We start from the raw sequence: 23,041 nt of genomic DNA on the forward strand, positions 1-23,041 counted from the left end.
CAGCCTCTTTAACAGATGGTGCTGGGAGAATTGGACAGCAACATGCAGAAGAATGAAACTAGATCATTTTCTCACACCATACACCAAAATAAACTCAAAATGGATAAAGGACCTGAATGTGAGACAGAAAACCATCAAAACCCTAGAAGAGAAAGCAGGAAAAAACCTCCTTGACCTCAACTGCAGCAATTTCTTCCTTGACACATCCCCAAAGGCAAGGGAATCAAGAGCAAAAATGAACTATTGGGACGTCATCAAGATAAAAAGCTTCTGCACAGCAAGGGAAACAATCCATAAAACTAATAGGCAACCGATGGAATGGGAAAAGATAGTTGCAAATGACATATCAGATAAAGGGCTAGTATCCAAAATCTATAAGGAACTCACCAAACTCCACACCTGAAAAACAAATAATCCAGTGAGGAAATGGGCAGAAGACATGAACAGACACTTCTCCAAAGAAGACATCCAGATGGCCAACAGACCCATGAAACGATGCTCAGCATCCCTCCTCATCAGAGAAATACAAATCAAAACCACACTGAGATACCACCTCATGCCGGTCAGAGTGGCTAAAGTGAACAAGTCAGGAGACTCTAGATGCTGGCGAGGATGTGGAGAAACGGGCACCCTCCTATACTGTTGGTGGGAATGTAGGAGTCCCTCTGGAAAGCAGCATGGAGATTTCTCAGAAAATGAACACTAGAACTCCCCTATGACCCAGCAATAGCACTGCTAGGAATTTACCCAAGGGATACAGGAGTGCTGACGCATAGGAGCCCATGTACCCCAATGTTCACAGCAGCACTCTCCACAATAGCCAAAACATGGAAAAAGCCTAAGTGTTCATCAACTGATGAATGGATCAAGAAGATGTGGTTTATCTATACCATGGAATACTACATGGCAATGAGAAACAGTGAAATCTGGCCACGTGTAGCAACATGGATGGAACTCGAGGGTGTTATGCTGAGCAAAATAAGTCAGACAGAGAAGGACAGATACCATATGTTTACACATATAGGTGAATTAGGAGGAATTTAATGGAGGACCATGGGGAAGAAGAGGGGAAAAATAGTGGGGGAGAGGGAAGGAGGCAAACCATGAGAGACTCTTGAATGCTGAGAACAAACTAAGGACTGATGGGGGTGGGGGAGAGGGCAAGGGGGGTGATGGGCATGGAGGACACTTGTGGCGATGAACACTCGGTGTTATATGGAAACCAACTTGACAATAAGCTATTTTTTTTAAAAAAGACCATATCCAACACTTTCAGCTCCATGACCAAACTTGTACCCCAAAAAGCCACAGCACCATGGTCACGGAACACGCTTCCTCTGCCACCCCTCATCGGTTCATACCACACGTCCACAATCGGTAGGTAGCCTTGACTCCTTCAGGAGCTAACAGGTAGGCACACCAGGGATCTTTGTCATTCCATTCGCACAGCTCACCCGGAGCCCACTCGGAGGATAACAGACAAGTGGCCGCTGGGAAGCCAACTTCCTCTTCTGGGGTCAGAATCTTCAGGGCTGGCTTCCCTGACTGTGGGCTCTTCAGAGAAGTGGTTTTGAGGAGGGTTAGACAAAGGCCCCGGCGTGAGCTGGGAAGACAAAGGGTGGGCAGGGGAGCTGTGGAGACAGGCTGCCCTGGGGGGCTAGCGGGGCACCAGACCCCTGTGCTGAGCCAGGGTTGGCCCAGTTGGGGGGCAAGAGAAGGAGGGCGAGGGAACGTGCGCGAAGGGAAGCAATTTTCAGGATTTTGTGCTTTTCCTTATCCACCTTCCTCCAGGCGAGGAGAATGGGACGCTGTGCACACTCGTGGTGCTCACTGAGTGCCAGGCCCTGGGGACAGAGTGCAGTGGTGAGACCCAGGGTCTTGCCTTGAGGGCCGCCTCTTAGCTGGGGGGACAGGTGGGTGCAATTTACCACGGCTGGAGCCCCGCCTAGTGCCCAGCATGGAATGATGGAGGTAGCTCCTCGTAGAGGCAAGAACAGAGGGCCCCGGGCTCCCTGAGATGGACAGGGCTGACTCCATCTGGGGAGGCTCAGAAGGCTTCTCAGAGGAGGCTGAGTAGGAGTTAGCCATGTCGGGAGTGGGAGGGACAGAAAGGCACAGGTCTGCCAGTGGTGTGGGGTCCGTACGCACGCACTTAGAGCGTGGGGCCGCAGGCACGCCTGGCCACTTTCTGCTTGTGGCCGACATCTTACTTGAACCTGTTTGTGCTCCAGGCCTCCTACATTCCAGACCTAATTGGCCATGCCTGCTTGTCCGGCCCTTAACCTTGTCAGGCGTCCAAAGATGGTGTGACTGAGAATTTGGTATTAAGCTGTATTATTGAGTTCACAAACTCAACTTGCAGAAATCTAACCAAACAAGGGATTTGCAAAACAGTTTCAAACAGAGCCTGGCCGACTACATTTCCCATGACAATCGGCTTGTTTACCCCTCGAAGGTACACTCTAACCGCTGTTGACACGCTCATTTGCATGCCAATACCCAGAATGCTTTTCTAGCCCCACTGAGCTAGGGATACTGCCAGGGAACTGAAAGGTTTATTTACACATACAATACATGACAACTTCATTTTCCGAAGCATCTTTCATACAGAGCGTATCCCCAAAATGCCTCAAGTTGGTGAAAGATTGTCAAAATCCGTTTAGAGTATATAAACCCTTCTTTCTGGGCCGGTGTAGAGTTGCGATCACTTGTTCGTGCTCAGATTCACATTTCAATTAAAAGATCCTGGAAGGAAATGGGATTCCAGTTATTCAACAAGTGTCCTAATGTACTTGGTAGATTGGGCCAAGGTTACAAAGAGGAGTCATGCAACCAAAGAGAGATTAGTGGTGGTCAGAGCAGCACCCAGACAGCCTGGGCACAGCCGACCCAACTAAGGATCAGAGGGGCTTTCAACCAGGCACCTTTCTGATGGCCGGATATCTTTTGCACTGTGGCCCCTGAGATGACATGAATGGAGGCTGTAGGCTTTGGTCATAATGGCATGGGTGATAGAAACCTACACAGCTACGTGCAGTTTTCCGATTTTAAGGAGTGTAATGGACAAAAATGATGTAAATCTCAGGAGCAGGTGGGCTGGGCTTTGATGGTTACTCCAAAGTCAAAGGGGAGACTTCCCTGCCTTAGAGGAAGGCAATGGAAGCATCCTTTAGGGAAGCCGAGTTTGAAGGTATCATGTGGAAAATTGTCAGATTTTGTGTGAAATGAAACTTTTAAAATGACTTGGTGCTTTTTTTTGGAATTACTTTTGTAGACAGGAAGCTTGGATATTGGGGTGAGTAGGAGAGGGAGGCTGTGAGGCGTGAGACCTCCTGGTTATTTGAAGTGGTTATGGGTACCCAAATGGTTACCTTGGATGGACGATAAATTAAGAGCTTCCAAAACTAGCTCATAGAGAGGAGGAGACATTTTGAAAAGGTTAAGAGCATGAGCCCTGGAGGTGAACTTCTACATCTGGATTCTAGTTTCTCTGTGAGCTAGCAGTATGATCTTGGAGAGTCATCGAATCTCTCTGTGCCTCAGCATTTTTCATCTGTGGAATGGGGATTACAGCAATGTCTTCCTTATGGAGTTGGTTTGAAGACTAAGAAGGTCAATATATGTCTGGCAGGTAGTAAGCATTCAGTAGGTGCTAAATTATCTATGAAGTGTTGGCTGCTATTATTTTTTAAACCATTTTTTAAAATGTTTCTTCATCTTTGAGAGGGAGAGAGAGCGCGCGCATGCACAAGTTGGGGAGGGGCAGAGGGAGACACAAAATCCGAAGCAGGCTCCAGGCTCTGAGCTGTCAGCATAGAGCTTGACATGAGGCTCAAACCCGAACCCACAAGCCGTGAGATCATGACTCGAGCTGAAGTCAGACGCTTAACTGAATGAGCCCCCCAGGCGCCCCAGCTGTTACTATTTTTAATATCCTACAACCGCCCTTCTCAAATGTTTTGATCTTGGAACCCCTTAGCAATCTTAAAAAGCATCAAGACTTTGGTTTGCATGGGATATATCTATTAAGATTTACTGAATTGAAATTAAAACAGACATTTAAAAATATTTATTAATTGATTTTCTACAATACACCCATTCCTAAATGTTTATAATAACACATACTCCTAAAATGTTTTATGTAACAGTTATGTGAAAATACCTATAATTTCCAAAACAAAGTATTTAGTTGCAAGAAAGACATTGTTTGTATTTTTGCAAATCTCTCTAAGGTCTGGCTTCATAGGAGACAGATGAATTCTCATATTTCCTTCTGCATTCAGTCTTTTGTGATATGCTGTTTTGCTTGAAGTTTATCAAGAAAATGAGCCTCGGACAAATATGTAGCTAAAAATGGAGGGGGTATTATATGATTTCACTTGTAGGTGGAATTGAAGAAACAAAATAGATGAACATATGGGAGCGGGGATAAAAGAAGAAAGAGAGGAAAATAAACCATTAAGACAGTCTTTAAGATAGAGAACAAACTGAGGGATGATGGAAAGAGGTACTTGGGGGATGGGCTAGATGAGTGATGGGTATTAAGGAGGGCACTTCTTATAATGAGCCCTGGGGGTTGTATGTAAGTGATGAATCACTGAATCCAATTCCTGAAACCAATATTGTATTGGTTTAACTAACTGGAATTTAAATAAAACTTTGGGGGGAAAATGGAGGGGTATTTAAGTAACCTTTTCATTTAATTACAGAAGGTTTTCTTGATAGTGTACCAAAACATGAAATGGAGGATAGTTTCTTGAATGTGAATTACAATGTGGAAACTGAAATTATATCAGTAAAATGTGTGTGCTCCCTTACACTGCAATCTACTGGTCTGCCTTATACTTTGAATGGATCCTTTGCCCAGGCTTGATTCTGTAGCTCCATCCATTGATTATCTGGAAAACGTTGGTTCACTAAGTTAATGCTGCATTCATATATTGACACATTTCATTATATAATATTTAAAAATTTGTCTATGTGAATGTCATCATCTCATGAGAAAAATCCAAGTATTGAGAAGATGTTAAGTGTGCAGTGGGGTACATGTATACCAACATTCCAATTTTTGCTTAAAACCTCAAATTTAATCATCAGCAGCATGTCTTGTCAGTTTTTTCTCCTTAAGGTAACAGGCTTACTTTGTTTTCAAGAATATGTCTACAAATACCCGTCTGAATAATTGGTTTGCCCATTAATTCTTCTTCCTCATAAAATGGTTTTTCATGAAAAAAAACCCAGCTAGTTCAGCTTTCTACTCAACCAATCACTTGACTCATCTTTTTGTCAGGACTACTGTTTTCATACCTTCACTTGCAGCAGGTAAAATTTTACCATTTCATCTCATTGAATATTAAAAAGGCATATCTTCAAAGTTGAAAGTCATGTCTTCAAAGTTGAGCTTTAATCAAATTATCATTTCAAGCACTTTATCAATAGCATTCTTCGGTGCAACTAGATATTATTATTATTTTTTACCCTGGGTGTGGAAGGGTCAAGAATACAGTGACAGCTGCCTTGATTTGTCTAAGGCACCGGCAGTTTTCCCCACCATTGTTCCTGTACCACCAGGGCGGATGCCATACAGTGAAAAAGAGAATTGAGATCTCAGTATTATTATGAAAATAGTTTTGGCTTCTTGGACCCCCCACAAGAGTCTCAGGAAAGTCCAGGGATTCATGGTTCATACTTGGTGAACACAGCTCTGTAACATGGGGTAGACATTGGTATCCAGAACAGACCTCTCGTTTTGTCTGTTCTGCATCCATTCTTTCCTTCTGGAGACCCAACCCTCATTTACTGTGTTCAACTGGGGACTTCAATCACAGTATCCACCCGAGTGCTACCCTGGCACCTGGTCACAGGATTGGCATGTGACCCAGGCGGGACTGATCTGTGGCTAAAACGGTTATCACCTTGCACAACCTCTACCATACTCTAGGGCTGCCACCACATGCCACTTCCCATCACTGTAGGGCTTTGGGCAAGAAAGAGATACTCTTGTTCTTTTGTCAGGGATAGTTAGGGATGAAGTAAGCCTGGAGCTGACTGTTGCCATCTCTCCTTTTTGCCTGCCTCCTACCCCCACACTCCCACCCTGCAAGGAGAAAGCCTGTCTACAGCATGAAAGAATAAAGACAACACACAGAGAGGAGCGAAGTTGAAGGATAAGGACAAAGGCCAAGATATCTTGCCACATCGTTATGTCCCTGGAGCTCCCGAGGACGGTTCCACTCGGACCTTAATTGACTCTGTGTGCCAACAGATACCTTTTGGCTTAAAGGAGTTTGAATTCAGTGTCTGACACTCTCAATGAAGGGCTGTGATTAGTAGAGTTAGCAAGCACCAGGAGGACATTCTTAATGACACGAAGAGTCTTTGGGGTGACGGAGAATTTCAGAGAGTGTCTCTTCCCTGGTCAGAGCAGAGGATCACAGCCTGCGCGGTTCTGTGACTGTGTGTGCACATTGAATGAATGGACAACTGCCTCAGAGACGCACGGCCAGACAGACAGTCAGGGAGGACAGAGATGTTGTATCCCGAGTCTGCATGCGGGCCGAAGCATGGCTTCCTGCAGGGGTGGGAGATGGGAAGGAGGAAGGGTCCTGCTGTCCCCAGCAAGCCCCGTGCTGCTCCAGGCTGAGGCAGTTCATGCTCCAGTTGTGGCTCACACTGTAACAACTGGATGCTGAATTCTGAAACCACCCACCCAAGTCTAAATGCTCCAGTGTGGCAACAGGGTATATGCCCGGGGCCACGACAGTGGTCAAAAAGAGCAGTGGTCCAGGGAATCCTATTTAAGTAGTACCAGCGACTTGGTCAGACAATCACACTTGTCCCAGGTCTGTTCACAATCCCTGGCAGGTTTTTAAAGGCTCAGTTATAGCACAGGTCACTACATCACTCCAAGTGCTTGGTTGCAGACAACCAATGAATTGAATTGAATCGAAAGGAATTGCAGCTACTGAAAGAGACCAGCTATTTAGTGGAAGGTCACCTGATCATTCATAGATTCAATGCAAAGTATCAGGTGACATGGCTGGAAATCAGGTGGGAAGGAAGAGGAGAGATAGCCAACGTCTCACCCTGGACTATCCCCCCTACCATTTTCTTAGCTCATCTGCCATCACTCAGAGGCTCTTAACTTTATGGCCATAGGAAATAATCTCCGACATGCATCTCTGTGTCTCTCTTCTCTCGAGTCAGACTTTGGGGGAAAATTCTGGGCCCCAAGTCCTGTGCACATGCCTGATTGGCTGGGAAGGAGGATAGAAGTAAATATCTAGTCCCTGCTGAATCTTCTAATGAGACTTGTGACCCAACCTGAGGAGAACTCCCACAGAGTTCAGAGGTCACCTTAGTGAATGCCTGCTTTCTTCCAGAGCTGACTCTGATTTATATTGGACAAAATAAAATCAAATGATGATCAGAAAGAGGGGGAATACTGGTTAGAAAAAGGAAAAATAAAAACCCAGTGATGTCAGTTATAGCCCTTGACTTTTGACTTTAGAGAAAGGGAAACCAATGACCCAAGAAGATCACGATTTGCTCAAAGTTATAGAATGAGTTAGGGGCATGGAAGCGTCTGGACCTCAAGTTCTTGACTGCTAGCCTAGAGCCCTTTCCTCCACTATCTTATATTCTTGCACGAGCATGGAAGGGTCCAGAGAGTTCTCATCCAGGTCAGAATTTGTATTGGTTTAAGGCTGCCATAAAAAGACCACAGGCTGGGTGGCTTAAACAACAGAAATTTATTTTCTCTCAGTTATGGGGGCCGAAGGTCCCAGATCAATGTGCTGGCAGGGCTAGTTTCTTCTGAGACCTCTCTCCTTGGCTTGCTGGTGGCCTCATTCTCCATGCATCTTGGCACGGCTGTCCCTCATGTGTGCCTATGTCTGGAGTCTCTCTTCTCTTATTGGATTAGTCCTATTGGATTAGGGCTCACCCAGATGACCTCATTTAATTACCTCTTAAAAGACCCTACTTCCAAATACAGTTACTTATGAGATACTAGGTGTCTGGGCTTCATCATGTAAATTTGGGTGCAGAGAGACACCATTTGGTCCATAACAGGGCTAGAAATTCATAACATCACGGAATCGAGGAGACAGACATCAACTTCTGTCTGGCACCTTTCAGTGCAAATGAGCCGTTGGAGGTAGCCTCTGCTCCCAAAGTCCTAACAGCCTAACACTCAGTGAGACCGGCAAGGGAAGTTCCTCACTACAGGACTACCTGAGTGAGCCTTACTTGTTCAAATCATACTCAGGCTGCTCAGTTGCTCCCTGAATGTGGTGCGGGGCAGGACCTTCCTTACCCACTACAGCCTGAAATGGATGACAATTCAAAATGGCTCCCCAACATGTCTGAGAGGGCACTTCCTCCCTCGAGATGGGAAGTTCCACTCACAGATAGCAGCCGGGATGCCAGGCTGGGAGGCATCAGGGTTAAAACCTTGGATGTCTTTGCTGGTTTTGAAGAAGCCTTCTAGAACCAGGGCTTGGATTCATAGTGACAGGAGAATCTACAGCAGAGCACGTAACTTCAAGGTAATCTGGCTTTCCTCCTAGAGCCACCACTGATCTATGCTGGCGGGACTTCTGGAACCTTCCCCTGCCTCATGCCCCTTGTCTTTCTTGCCCTTGCCCCTCTTCCACATCCTTTCATTCTCAGGGACATTTTCTGCTCCTCTGCCCTTCCAGAGTCTTGTCTCAGAAAAAAAATGAATGATGTATTCAGTGGCCATTCCCCTCAGGGGTACTTGTGTTGAACCAAATATGGAAGACTTTACTCAAAAAAAGAATTAGTTTCTAGTTTCAGACTTACAAGGCTTGACAAAACAGATAAGGAGTATCCTTCAGGAAGAACCATAATAGTGGTGGTGTGTGTGTGTGGGGAGGGGATGCCCCCTCAGTCTCCTGAAAATTTTCCCCTAAGAGGTTGTGGGCACCCATGGACATGACTGAAGAGAGATCCTCGTTTTCTACAGGTCATGAGACAAATGGATAGAATATTCTTGCAAAGGCTTCAATGGCTCTGTAAACTGCTCACCCAGCAAGCCTGTGACCAATTCACTCTTTCAATCCACATGCCCAATGCTGTATAGACCAGCTGACATGCTCCCACTATGCGGCCACTTTTGGTACCTCCCCGAATGCCCCCCCACACATTTTTTGTCTTTCCCCTTCCTCCTCTCACACCACATCTCAGTGCACAGTCCAGTATCCTAGATGTAGAAGGTACCTATATTCAAGGAAAGATAACTGAAGGAAAGGTAGAAAGGTATGCTCAGAGCCAGCTTACCAAATCCTGGACTCGGTGAACTGGCGAAAAATATATGGCAAAAAAATATTCGGCAGAAAATACACGGGTCTCAACTTTAAGTGATTTTTGCCTCCAGAGGACAATTGATAATATCTGGACACCTTTTTTGTTACACTGAGGGGGGGGTGGGGGGAAGGTGCCACTGGCATCTAGTGGGTGGAGGCCGGGGTTACTGCTAAACATCTTGCAATGTTGCCTGTAGACAGGCTCCCGTAAGGAAAAATTAATTGGCCCAAAATGAACAGTGTAGAGGTCGAGGGACTGGTCTCGGTGAAGGTAGAGAGAGGTCTCCCATTTGGACGGCAGTGACTCCCAGCGCCTGGGCAGTGCCGGCAGAGGGGACCTGTTACTTATTCCTTGAATGACTGACTCCGGGGAGTCCTGGAAATGTTTGCACCTGTGTGTTCTCTCCAGCCCCCCCTCCCCCCCCACCTTGGTGATAGATTCAGGTCTGAGCCTGTTTGTGAGTGGTCACTTCTTGCATTCAGTAAATTGTTCAGCACCAACTATGCGCCCGGCACAGCTCTAGGCGGACGAGTAACAACACTTACAACAGCATTAGTTAACATTTATTGAAGCTTGGCAGACACTGTGCTTAGCGTTTTCTGTGAATTCTGTCATTTCCTATTGCACAGCAACCCCGCAAAGGAACTATTAACGCAATCCCCGTTTACAGAAGGAGAGATTGAGGTTTAGGAAGAACCAGTGGCTTGCCCAAGATTGCCCAGCTTGTAAGGGAATGGTGGACCTGGGTTGCAAAGTCATGAATTTGGATTCTAGGCTCCAAACTCCTGGCCGCTAAACTGCACAGAGGAAAGCAAGCAGCTGGCCCCGAAATAGGATCGGGGTCTGCGTGGGGAGCAGCCACGCTAAGTGGAGACTGCCAGGAAAATTTCATCCTAACTCAGTTTGATTTTAATTTCGTAATTTGACTTGCAAGCCCCAACTTGCAGCTCAAAACACTGTGGGCTCGAAGACTCTGTGTCCCTAGATGAGTAACTCCGCTTTCTGGTAGCTCCGGGCCGACCGTGCGCGCCTTGCCTTGGTCCCGAACCACGCAGCGCAGGGGCGGCCTGGGTCCCGCCGAGGCGGGGCGAAGCGGGTTGGAACCCGAGCGCGTGGCGGCTGGACGCGGAGAGCCTGTGCGCACCACCGCGGTCCGCGCTCCCCGGCGCTGCGCTCCTGCCGCCTTCGTGGTAACCGGCGGCGCGGCGGCCGCCCGGACGCTGCGTCTTCTCCAAAAGCTCTTCGGGAGCCCCCACCCGGAAGCGCAGAGGCTGCTGCCTTTCTAACAGCAGGACGGAGAGATAAAGCCTTGGACAGGCAAAGCTGGGAGGGAGAAAGCCACGCTCCCAGGAGACCTGGACCCGCTCGCACCGGCCCGCGGCCCCGGCTCTGCAGCTTCTGTGAGCAGCAGGGAAGAGGGACGTTGGCCTTGAAGCGTTCGGGATAGGGAGTCCGCCTGAGGTTGCGGGCGGCTGTGCAGCCTCTTCACATTCCTCCAACCTCCATTTCCATCTTTCTCTGGAGTCACCGCCCCATCCTCACCCCAGGGCCCGTCTTCCCAAACGCCTTTCTAATCCTGAGGTCTGTCGCTGAAAGCCGGGGAAAGCCTGTCCTGGGGCACAGACCACCCCCTCCTGTAATCCAGGGAAGGAGCCGGCTGAAAGCCAGCCCTTCGCATTCACCCTGGACCTGTTTCCTAAAGGCCTTTGCTCCCACGGGTGCCCCAACCCGCAGTCACAGGCAGACTAGTGGGTTGCTCGTAGCTAAAGGATGTGAAACTTCACTCACCCGAGGGTTCTTAGAGGAGCGTGTCAGCCAGAAAACTCAGAAAGCATCACAATAATTGATAATAAGATGTTAGCTGGATTCAGGTATGCCTCAAAGTGCGGTGGCTTCCTTTATATTCGTACAATGCCCCCTCCTGGGAGGCAGACCACTGGTCTTGGGTGAGACTGGAGTTCAGACTGAGGGAGACAGAGGCAGAACCAGGGAGGATGCAGAGAGGCAGGTCAGACCGACTGGTCTGTCTCCAGCACAGCCCGGGCATCTTGAAAGAACCAGGAACTCCCTAGCGTGGGAAGCCAGATGGCACTTGCCTTTATTCCAGGGAGCTGGGGAGAAAGCCTGGTACTCCGCTTGACTGAAGGAGAAGACCCCAGGTTTCAGACATGAACCCTGCCTGTGTTGAGCAGCCTCTGCTGGAGCCTCTTTCTCATGAAAAAGGCGAGTGTTTGCTTTGCCCGGACCCTGGAAGTGCCGCGCTCCCCAGGGTGTGTGTGCGGGTGGGTGGCAGGGAGGTGTCTGGCAGGAAAAGAAGTGGCCCAGTTTTCCAGGAGGCAGAAAAGGAGTCTTCTGAGTCTTGAGAACCCAGATCCTCTGTCTCCCAGGTCCGATTTCCTGAGCTGCGGAAATACTCCACTCTGGGGCTGTGCCCTCTCTGCCTGGACGGGAACCCCAGCCCCTCCTTCTTGCTCAAGAAACATGGAAACCCATATCTCCCCAAGGAGGGTTGGGGTGTGGATCCTAAGTCACAGTGGGCTGTGGGGGTGTAACAAGAATGGGTGAGAACATAGGAGCCGGAGGGCACCATCAGAACCGGGCCCCTCGCAGGGACTTTGGCGCCGATCGCTCGCTCGCTCTGGGTCCTCGGAATCTCGGCCGCACAGTCTGCTAGAGTTTGCCTCAAAGCAAAGCCAGGGGGCCATTCGGAGAGAAGGCCTCGCCATCCTGTTGGGCATTTGTTCCTAACAAATACGATAGATTAAAAAAAAAAAACAAAACCAACAATTGATAACGTTATCCGTCAGGGCGCAGCGAAGGACTGAGTTCTCCTGCTCTGGAGAGAGTCGGGAGAGAGTTGGTCCGCTGCCCTTGGGGATGGCGGTGGGGACCACCAGACAGTGCTGCTGGGGGGAGGGGGGTGTGTGGATCCAGGACCGGACGGGGCCCTGCAGGGGTCTGGGCTAGAGGCACTGCGCTGAGGCTTTCCTTCCTTCCTTCAGACCCCGCGGCGTGGGTGCACCTGGAGACTAGGGAGTGTAACGGGGCCACGGGGACCCAGCAGGCAGAGTCCTCGCGGGCTTAGGGCGCATAGAGGGACCGAGCAAGGGCGCGGGCATCCCATCCCCGCCCTGACTCAGCTGGAAGTCCCAACCCAGGTGGGCTCCTGTCCAGTCCAGAGTGAGGCCTGGGCTCCAGAGCCACCGTGCATTTCTAAGAAAAGAAAAGTTTATTTAAAATTTTGTACATAAATAAATAAATAAATATCTTCTGGTATTACAGAGACCGTGTGCACCGACAAGCTAGACCAGGGCGGGGCGGGGTCTGTGGTCCGGGGAAGAGAGGCTGGACAGAGGGGAGAGCCCGGGGGCCTGTGGAGGGGAATGCAGAGGATCTCTCCCCCCTCCCCCAAAGCGAGTGGGTTTCCCCCGACAGGGGGGCTGCGGAGCCGACAGCGAAGCCTTGATGAAGGGACAGGCGGGCTCACCGAACTTCGAGTAGGTCCCACGGGGAGGGAACGGAAGGGAAAAGCAAAACAATAACAAGAGTTCGTCAGCGTGTGTGTGTGTGTGTGTGTGTGTGTGTGTGTGTGTGTAGGGGGGAGGGTGACGGTAGCTAAATGACCGCAGTGAAGAAATGGATACGGAGAAAAAGAAGTAAAAAAAAAAAAGGAGGGTGGGGGTAGCGAGGGGACGTCGACGACGGAGACGTCCTGCTGGACCCAGGGTGGAAGGGCGCGGAGGAAGCGAGAGCCGGAGCCAGTCCAGACAGGCCGCGCTGCGAGGCGGAGAAGCCGCCGGCGCTCGCGGGCCCCACGGCCTGGCTCCCGCTTTGCGCGGCCGCCGGCCCTGGGGTGCGGACGCGAGCGTCAGGCGGGAGGGTGACGGTAGCTAAATGACCGCAGTGAAGATATGGATACGGAAAAAAGAAGTAAAAAAAAAAAAGGGGGGGTGGGGGTAGCGAGGGGACGTCGACGACGGAGACGTCCTGCTGGACCCAGGGTGGAAGGGCGCGGAGGAAGCGAGAGCCGGAGCCAGTCCAGACAGGCCGCGCTGCGAGGCGGAGAAGCCGCCGGCGCTCGCGGGCCCCACGGCCTGGCTCCCGCTTTGCGCGGCCGCCGGCCCTGGGGTGCGGACGCGAGCGTCAGGCCTCGGCCGAGCTCCCGGCGCTGCCCAGGGTCGGGGCCTCCGCAGCGCTCGCCGAGCCCGTGCGCGGCCGCCGCTCGACGGCTGGCGCCTGGAGACCGCGGCTCGGTCCCAGGGCCAGGGCCGGGGGCGGGCGGCCCGGGAAGCGCGCGCCTAGGGAGTGACCGTGAGGTCCCGGTCGTCTTTCCCCGAGGAGGACGGAGACATGGGCAACTCGTCGTCCTCGGAGCCCTTGGCCGAGGACAGCGACGCGCACTTGCAGCTCTGCGGTGCGCCCGCGCCCCCGCCGCCGCGGGGGCTGCTGCCTTTGCCCTCTTTCTTGTGCTTCACCCGGCGGTTCTGGAACCATATCTTCACCTGCTTCTCGGACAGACTGAGGTAGGTGGCGATCTCGATGCGGCGGAGGCGGGACAGGTACATGTTGGAGGCGAACTCCCGCTCCAGCTCCAGCAGCTGCGTGCTGGTGAACGCCGTGCGCATCCTCTTGCTGCTGGGCAGCTGGCTGGAGCTGCCGTCTGCAGGGGTGGGGTGCAGAGAGCGACGCGGTCAGACCCCTGCGCGGCGGCCCGACCCTCGGGTGGGCGGCTGGTAGAGTCCCGGGACTTCGGTCCGCCGCCCACCTCTTTGCCCCAAACGAGGTGTTAGCGCAGGCGCCTCCCTGCGTAGCGGCGGGACCCCGGTACTCCGCGTCACGCAGCCCCGGCACGACTTTCCGGGGCGCGCGGAGCCTTAGTCCCCCCCACCCCCACCCTGCGCGCCCCCTCTAAGACCTGCACCTTCTGCCCTCAGGTCCTGTCCCACCCTCCCAGGCACGCCACTCTGATTGTCCGCCCCCCCCCCAGCACGGTTCTCCTCGTCCCCACGCGCCCAGGGACCCTCATCTCGCACCCCGGCTCGCCAGCCGCCGTCGGGCCCCGTGCCCTGCGCCCCGCGCGGCGTTCCGGCTTACCCACGGAGATGCAGTGGAACTGCCTGGGGTCGGGAAGCGGGTAGGAGGTCTGGTAGAGCGCGGCGGCGGCGGCGGCGGCGGCGGCGGGGCCGTGGGCGACCCCGGGCGACACGGCCGAGGGCTGGCGGCCCAGGGGCGCGTGGCAGTACTGCGAGCCGAAGGGCGGGAAGGACGCCTTGAGCAGAGGCAGCGCGGGCGGCCCGGGGGGCCCGTGCAGCTGCGAGGCGGTGACGCAGAGCGGGCACACGCACAGCAGCCCGGCTTTGCGCGCGTGGCAGGCGCCGGGCGAGAGGCCGTGCAGAGCGTGCGGCGGGGGCACCGCGTAGGGGAAGAGCGGCGGCGGGCTGCCCTCCGGGGCCTTCTTGTCGCCCGCCTCGCGCAGCACCAGCGAGTCCACCAGGAAGGAGCGCGGCATGGCCCCGGCGCGCGGCCGCCCGCCGCCGGCCGGCTCCCCGCGCGCACGGACCTCGGGGCTCCGCGCCCTCGGCCGCGCAGCGCCGCGCGCTTCCCTGGTCGCGGAGGCCGAGCGCGCCGCCGCCGCCGAGCCGCCCGGGTGCTGGCCAGCGCTAGTGGTGCTGAAAGACGCCGGCGGCGCCGCTTAAATAGGACCATTGCCATGTGATGGGCTACGCCAGGAGCGCCGGGGCCTCTCAATAGGGTTTTTGTGCCTTTTCTCTTGGCATTCACTCTGCACGCTTCCTCATTATTTCACTTGTTAACTAAATGAACTGCATAATGTACTCTATTCTTGTCAACCCCACCCACGCCGTAACAGGCGCCCTCGCCCCCTCCTCTCCCTTTTGCGGGTTTATTTTCTCATTCTCCCGCGATTTAATATTCTTTTCTTTCTCTTTATTCCGTACTCCCCTTTGGCTCTGCATTGACGATCGGCAGGTTTCTCTTATTGATTTTGTACCCCCACTGCCTCACTTCCACAGATTCCCATGGGCGCACACCCCATCTCTCTGCGCACTCCGTCGCCATCCCCTTCCTTCTCTCTGTACCCCCGCCCCCCCAGATCATGCTCCCTCCACTCAGTTTGCTCAGCTCCGCGTTGTGCACCCCGCGGGTGTCCCCGCAGCCGGCCTCTGATTTCCACCTGTGGAATCCCTTCCCCTCTCCCTGAGTGGGAGGACCGGGCTCTGCAGCGGGGAGGCGCTGCCAGAGACAGCAGAAAGGGACTCAGTGCTCCTTATCCGCCACGACTCCCCAAGCTGTCTTTCTGTCTTAAGTTTCTCCCAGAGCCTTAACTTTGATGGTGCCCTTAACGCCCAGTCTTTGTTCGGTAGATGTTCGTCGGCCAGTCTTCCCTTTAAACGGCAGTGCTGTGGGTGTAAAGTGGAGAATAGCCTCTGAGAGTCACGGACAGAGACGGGGTGGGGGACGAAAGCCTGCACCCGAAGATCGACATCTCGCACGGCCAGGAGAGGCGAGTGCAGATGCCGTGCTGGGCACAGATCCCTCCGGTGCGCTCTGCGCTCGCCCACACCCCCGACAGACTCGCGGGCGCGCTGGGAAACCGTGGCTTTCCTGAAGGTCGCCCCACAGGAGCGGGCGAAGGGCAGGTGTATTCCCAGCGTCTGCTGCTTTTGCCCAACCCCCCCCCCCCGACCTCCCCTGTCCCCAAGGCTTCTCCTGCGTCGCTCTCTTCTTTCTGGGCACACAATGGTTAAACAACTTCAAACGCCTGGCTCTGTGTACACAGCCTCGGCCTTTTAAATAGTCCCCGGACTCAAAGCCGCTTCGCCAAGGAACTTTTTCCATACAATGGGAAATTAGCATAAATATTTCGAATTTACAGCCCCGGACTTTTCACCGAAGTCGTTTACTTTCGATTTTATTGGAACCAAATCGCCGCAGTCACCTGCTCAGAGCTCTGAATGGAATTGTGAGACATAAAGGGGGGAGCTTTTCGGGGGGGGGGCGGAATCAGTGCTCGGGAGTGCCCGGATTGAAGCATTTACATGGTTTTTCATCGTTGGTGACATCTTTACAATAACAATAGCAACAAATTATAACTGATTAAAAAGCATAGGGAATTTATCTGAGAGAAAACAGCGATTCCGTCACAAGGACAGGGGCGATGGAGACAAGAGCCTGGTGGAGCGCACTGTCCAGCGCGGGAGGAGTAGGGCTTGCGGCTTCCTTGGTTGTTCGGCATGGGGGGCGGGCAGGAGACCAGTGCCGACCCCACGGCCAGGGTCTGCTCTCCAAGGCTCCGCGCCCAAGGGTGGTGCTTGCAGACGAGCCGCCGTGCATCAGTGCAGTTAATGCCGGTTCTAATTTGCTCTCCGGGTAATTTGTGTCGGCTGGGACCGCTGAGAGTGAGCCGAGGGCCGGGAACAGGGCCGGAGAGGCACCCCCGCTCCCGGGCAGCGGCGGGCGGGAGAGGCGTGGGGTGCGGGCGGAGCTCTGCGCGGTGAGCCGGGGCGGCCACTGCACCCGGAGCCTGGAGCCCGCGCCCGGGGAGGAAGGGGTTAAGAGTCCCTGAATGCGAGCAAGGCCAAAGCTACTGGGAAAGAATATCTAGGGGGGAAAAATAACCAGTTTTTTTTTCCCCTCCAGCCTCTGGACCTTATTGAATGTCATTGAAGAAAGTTTTGAATGCCAGATAAAGAGAGGCGAATTAAAGTGTGTGACAGCGGGGGATAAGCAAACACAAAGAGAACTCTGTCACACTTTGGGGCAAAATCCGTGGGCTTTTTACCAAGTCTCTTCGCTATGATTGAATTAAGTAATAGGAAAACATTTTCTTTCAGTTTAGAGCCATTAGACAAAAACTTCAAAGCGAATAACACTTTTTAATGTGCGGCCCACAATGGATCGGGTTTTGTGCTGAAATGTTTAAATGGTTTGTTGTGCAACTCGGCGCGGGAGAGACCCGGGCCCAAGCAAAATAGCATCCCTGAGAGTGTTTTCGGGAGGCCTGGAAAGAACGCACACTTAATCCGCCATCGCTAAACCAGGCGGGCTGTGGCCGGAAAGGGGGCTCCTGCCCGGCGGTCCGGGGCCGCGGGGCGCGCCCCGGGGGTTGGGGGGTTTCAGGAAAGTACTGCGCTCACGGAGAAGGCCGGGCAGGAGCTGGGGGCACGCGGGCCTCGGGGACTCCGGGGCCGCCCCGCGAAGGGGGCGAGCTCGCGGGTGTCCGGTCCCTCTCAGCCCCGCGGCCTAGCCCGGCCGCCTCCGCCCGCCGCCCGGCTTCCGGCCGCCCTCGCACCCCGGGGGACCGATCCCGGGGACGCTCAGGCTGCGCGCTGCTTTCCAGTTCGAAGCGCCTTCCCGGGCTGGCTTCAGCCGGGCTTGAACTGTACTCACCCGGGCGAATGCCCCCTGGGCGGGGCGGGGCGGGAGGAGGCGGCGGGATTAGCCTGACAGCCCGAGAGAGGGGCCCCGGGGAGCCCCTCGGCCTGGTGGGCCCTGCTTTGCCCCCAAAGCTGGTTTTCAAGTGTCCATCAGGGACAGTTCAACATGGAATAATTTCTGTTGTCTCGCTCTTTTCTTCTCTTTCACACCGCCTCCTTTCCTGTCGGTGGAGAGAGCTCGCGATTTTTCTCCTGGAAATGGATCTCTGACATATTCGCAGCAAAATACGTCCCTTGAAAAACTGCAGAAAAGGGGAGGGGTTTTGGGGGGGTCCTTGTTCCTTCCCATCTTCAAATGTCACTTTTCCTTTCAGGGAGGTGAGCACTCCTACTAAAACATATCACTTCCTGCTCCCCACATTCCTTGTTTTGTAAATACTGTCTAACTAACTTTCTGTGTCTTTTACTCATTTGCTTTTCTGTCCCTGTCTTTCCTACTCCCACGCGGAGAGCTATGCCTCACTGAGGATCGGCAATATTCGTCTATCTGCAATATTCGTCTATCTTGTGCATGACTGTATCCTAACTCAGGGAAGTTCTTGGCATATAGTAGGTGCTCAGTATATATTTGCTGGGTAAATAAGCGAATCCTGAAGTATGACTCAGGAAGTGGCATGGATAGGAGGACTTTGTGGTTTACCGGCTTAATACACCAAGGCACTTACGGGTATGTTGTTTTTCTGGTTTGAGACAATGGAGTGGAAATTCTCATCCCAAAGAAAGGGACTTCTCCCGTGAGCAGGCCAGTTGTGACTCAGGCAACTCTCCCAGGGAAGAGAGCGGTCTGTTCACTCCAGCAAGGGGGCAGGAGAGTGCCTGGTCTGCCAGGGCATGGTGACTGTACCTGGGAGCCAGGACTGGAGGAGGGCGGAGCGGGAGGGATGCCTAGACATGGGTGTGAGTGGAAGTGGAGGCTAAGGCACGAAGGGCCCTGCAACAGGTTTGTGCTTGATTCTATTCAGATATATTTTTTTTAATGTTTATTTTTGAGAGAGAGAGAGCATAAGTAGGGAAGGGGCAGAGAGAGAGAGAGGGAGGGAGACAGAGCATTTGAAGCAGGCTGCAGGCTCTGAGCTGTCAACCCAGAACCCAACATGGGGCTCGAACTCGTGAACTGAGAGATCATGACCTAAGCCAAAGTTGGATGCTTAACTGACTGAGCCACCCAGGCGCCCCTATTCAGAGATTTTAAGCAGAGGAACTTAAGAAATATTACGGGAAGCAGTAGGAAGTCTTATAGATGGGGACAGAGAGAGGCCAGAGCAGGATCCAACAGAGAGCTGGCTTGCAAATGAACAATTTTATTGAATTATTGAATGAACAAAGGCAGGGAAGCAAGCAAAGAGATTAGTTCAAGTGATGGATAATGACCACCTGAAAGCTGGAGAGGAGACAGGAAGATCAGAAAAGAGAAATATTTGGGAGAATTTGAAGGCGAAAATTGGTGAGATCAATTAGGGGTGTGTGTGTGTGTGTGTGTGTGTGCGCGCGCGCGCGCACGCATGTGCACTGGAGGGGAAGGGCATGGAAGACAGGGCAACAAACACATGGATGACTGCTTGGCTGCTTGTTTGAGGGAATAAATGGTGGTGATACCAAACGTAGAGACAAGGAGCTTAAGAGCAGGACCCACTTTTGCTTGTGGAGGTACAACATTATGTCATATTTGGAAGTGTTGCATTTAAATTTGTTTTCAAAGTAAACTCTACCCTCAAGTGGGGCTTGAACACAGGACCCTGAGATCAGGAGTCACATGCTCTACCAACTGAAGCAGCCAAGCAACCCTGAGGTGTCGCATTTTAATCCTTAACCTCGGAGCATTCTGCTGATGTCCCATGAAGAAAATGTGATTCTAAAGTTGAGTAGAGAAATTAGAGATGGAGAGAGAGATTTGGAATTTAGGTATGCAAACATGGTAGCTTTCGTCTTAGGATGGAGGAGCATGGGGCTGGGGAGTGTAGAGAAAAACCAGGATTTTAGATATATTCCTGGAAACAACCATATTTAAAGAGGGAAGTGGAGGCTGAGCTCCTTGCAAGTCAGAGAAGCATTTTCTCTATCTATCTTGGATCATTAAATGATCATTAAGACAGAAACTTCATGCTGGGAATAGTAGAGCAAAAGGTGGGAGGAGCCAGGGTCCCTGAAGGTCAAGGAGCTGCCTACGTATTTTACGTGAATGAGAGATAAATATATATCGTTTTATTATTTGAATTTTTTATTACATGCAGCTGTATCTACTCATAAGTAGTGTGGTGTCCAACCCCTGATCCATCCAGATAATAAGAATCAAGTCAAGTGAAGGAATCAATGGGCATCACATCATAGCCTCTGGGACAGTCCCTTGTTCTTTCCCATCTAGATTACAAACCCTTAAGGGCAGGGATAAATACTTAATTATATTGGTGTCACCAACATTTCTCATGGCTTTTGGCACACTGGACATTGTATATCTTTAATACATTTTTAACGTTAGTACTCACGGCAATAAAAATGAATTGTCCTTGCTTTGTACCTATTCACCACATCATAGCTGCATCTTGATGAGCATTGCAAGATTTCATAAGTTCTCAGCACTTTAGTCTTCTGTAGTAAAAGTGGAATGATCAACCTCCCTTGAATGGATTAAAGATGATGTACCTATAACCTGAGTGTTATGGCTTGCTGGTCCATGGGTGCAGGTGAAGGCAATTAATAACCTAGACTTCTATCTGAATCTTACAGGACCTCTGGCCTGGCTTTTGAGATGCTTCCCTCTCTATCTAGTTTTCTGGAAGTCCTTCATGGGCTCACATGCCTCACAAGTGCCCACAGGCCAGTCTCTTGGCTGGCACCTACCTTGACACCCATCGTGTACTTTCCCTCCAGAGAGTTTTCTCCTCAGTCTGTGTGCTCAGCCTGCGACAGATCTACTGCCTCCTTATGTTTTGATAAAGCGCAAGGCATGCTGTTCAAGACAGAGCGTGCCCTCTGTGAACTGTGAGTATTCTTTCCTGGGTGATGGGATGCAGGAATGTTGGTGAGGCCTTCTTCCAGCATGGATTGGCCAGCCTAAGTCATTCACCACAATCCTTTTCCTTTTTACCTTGACCCTGATGTCACTGGAAGCAAAGATGATTTCTGCAGGGATGAGGGTGTTCTCTTACTCAGGGATCATGACGATGAATGTGGAACATCTTACTGGGGATTTCAGTAGGAAGTTTTTATAGGTCTAAAGAAGAAAACATGGTGGGTTTGAAATGGAGAACCAGTCTCCATTAAAGAGTTTTCCACTGATGAGCGAACACCTGATGTTTAAGCCCGGCTTTTAGTATTAGTACCCGTTTAGAATTTCCCCTTTCTGGATGACAGTGCCTCTTGAGTCATGAGGCTGGTCTGAGTTGTCTGTGGCCTCGGCGAGGTTCCTGTCAGGAAACTTGTTTTTGAGTCCTTCTAGTGTCCGTGTCCTCCCATGTCTTTCTCAGCAGAAGGAGACCGCAGCTCAATGATCAGCCAGGTGGCAGCATAAAGCAATAAACCCGTGGACAGGGGAGCCCTCTGGGGCTGCTCAGTGCTCTCTACACACTCCTTCCCCATTGTTACCAAGGCAAACCCAGGACACATCCCCTGCTCCCAACCTCCCATTCTCTGAAAACCTTTGGCTTAAACACATCCCCCAAAGCAAAAACAAGCCACCAGAAGAAGAAGAGCAGAGAATGTGTTTAAGGCTGAAATTTTGTGGTGTGTCACAGAGAGTGGAGCAGGTTGGTTTCAAGAGTCCTGTGGGTTCCTGTGGTCACTCCCACCTCCATCTCCGCTAACTTTGCCCCAGTTTTGTTCAGCCAAGTATTTGGGTTAGCAGTTTCACAGAGCCACCACAGTGAGCAGGTGATTGATGATGGCCATGTCCTCATTACATTTTGGATGATAGGAAGGAGCGACAGAGAAGGTTCTCAGAAAAGGCTACTGTCAAAACATCTCAATTCTTGTCGGAGCTGCTTTGGGATTTTCTTAGTGACGCCCTTAATCCTGGCAGAGGGCTGAGTGTTTCTCCCCTGGTACTGAGAAGGGTAGAGGCATAGAGAAGCAATGGACCACCATGTCTTGAGGTCATCTACAGTTCCAAAGGTTAATGTCCTCACCATTTGGCTAGTGCACCTCATCCTCAGAAGAACCTTAGTTCTTCTGTTTTGCTTTGTGGTTTTATGGTTTTATTAACACAAATACAACATGCACATAAGATGTCTATTCATTTTCTTCACCGTACAGCCTGGCATTGGGATTCATGACTCTGGTGGCCAGCTGGGCTGCTCTTACCACCATGGCTTTGTGGTTCTTGGAGGAGACATCATGAGCAGTCTCTGCACAGTAAGATCTATTGCACATCAGCAGCACTTCAGGCTCCTTGACCTTGTGGACTAGGAACTTCCAGAAGTCACTGGACAGTGTGTGCTTTGATTTCTTGTTCCTCCATGTAACCAAAGTTGGGCATCAGGATCTGGCCCTTGAATCTTCTGTGCACCCTATCATCAATGCCTCTGGGTTTCCACCAGTTGCATTTTATTTTGACATATCCCTCTGAACAGTGCCGGATGAACTTCTTAGTCCTCTTTTTAATGATCTTGGGCTTCACCAGAGGTCTGATGGCAGCCATGATGCCGAGTAACAGATGGCTGCCACTTCCACAGGCAGCGCTGAGGAAGAGCAAGAACCTTGGTTCTTAACTCCCACAAAGAACATTGCATCTGTCATTAATTACTTGGGTAATTGTACATGTAACTGTACAAATCTCTGTGTCATTTGGGAGTACCAGGTGACTGTCTCCAGTACAGCAGGTCCTATAAAAAGGGAAGCAAATTGAACAGTTAGAATCCACAGGGAATTGTTTTAATGGATCTGCTCTGAGTAGTCACTGCACTTCAGAGAGAAGTCCTATTTTCCCGCTAACAATGTGAAATTAGTGAATAAACTGAACCCCTAAGAAAAGTCACTTTCTTTTACTTCTCCAGCTATTAACTAAAGGCTAATACCATGGAGCAGTTCATATCAGCTAAATCCTTAGCATTCATCTTTGGTGGTTCTACTCGAGGACAGCAGGAAGATATCGCTTCCATCTTGTCTAGTTTGTACCCTAGACACAAACACGTCCCTAAGCTTTTGTTACTTATTAAAGATCAAAGCATAAATTGGGAACCACCTAAGAGTCTGTCCAACTTATTATCTTGTCTTAGGACCTCTTGATAAGTCTCCTGACCCTGCAGAAACATCACTCCTCT

The 23,041-nt window shown here is 51.4% G+C and overlaps 1 protein-coding gene and 1 pseudogene across 1 annotated transcript; both read right to left on the reverse strand.

Moving 5' to 3' along the window:
• Positions 1-13,628: 13,628 nt before the first annotated feature.
• Positions 13,629-14,839, reverse strand: GSX1 (GS homeobox 1). The gene is made up of 2 exons (XM_039254849.1): positions 14,425-14,839; positions 13,629-13,990 (listed from the first exon to the last, which is right to left on the reverse strand). Exons 1-2 carry the CDS (start codon positions 14,837-14,839, stop codon positions 13,629-13,631), a joined length of 777 nt encoding a protein of 258 aa, XP_039110780.1.
• Positions 14,840-22,010: 7,171 nt separating this feature from the next.
• On the reverse strand, positions 22,011-22,448 carry LOC120246887 (annotated as a pseudogene).
• Between the last annotated feature and the right edge of the window lie 593 nt (positions 22,449-23,041).

The sequence above is a fragment of the Hyaena hyaena genome, unplaced genomic scaffold, assembly GCF_003009895.1.
Source record: "Hyaena hyaena isolate Hyena2069 unplaced genomic scaffold, ASM300989v1 scaffold_11, whole genome shotgun sequence".
Classification (NCBI taxonomy): domain Eukaryota; kingdom Metazoa; phylum Chordata; class Mammalia; order Carnivora; family Hyaenidae; genus Hyaena; species Hyaena hyaena.

What these genes read in the sequence shown, in the direction of transcription:
- GSX1 (XM_039254849.1), bottom strand. Translation starts at nt 14,839, where the DNA reads ATGCCGCGCTCCTTCCTGGTGGACTCGCTGGTGCTGCGCGAGGCGGGC. An exon ending in GTTCCACTGCATCTCCGTGG is followed by an intron (nt 13,991 to 14,424) that starts GTAAGCCGGAAC and finishes CCACCCCTGCAG; the next exon opens with ACGGCAGCTCCAGCCAGCTG.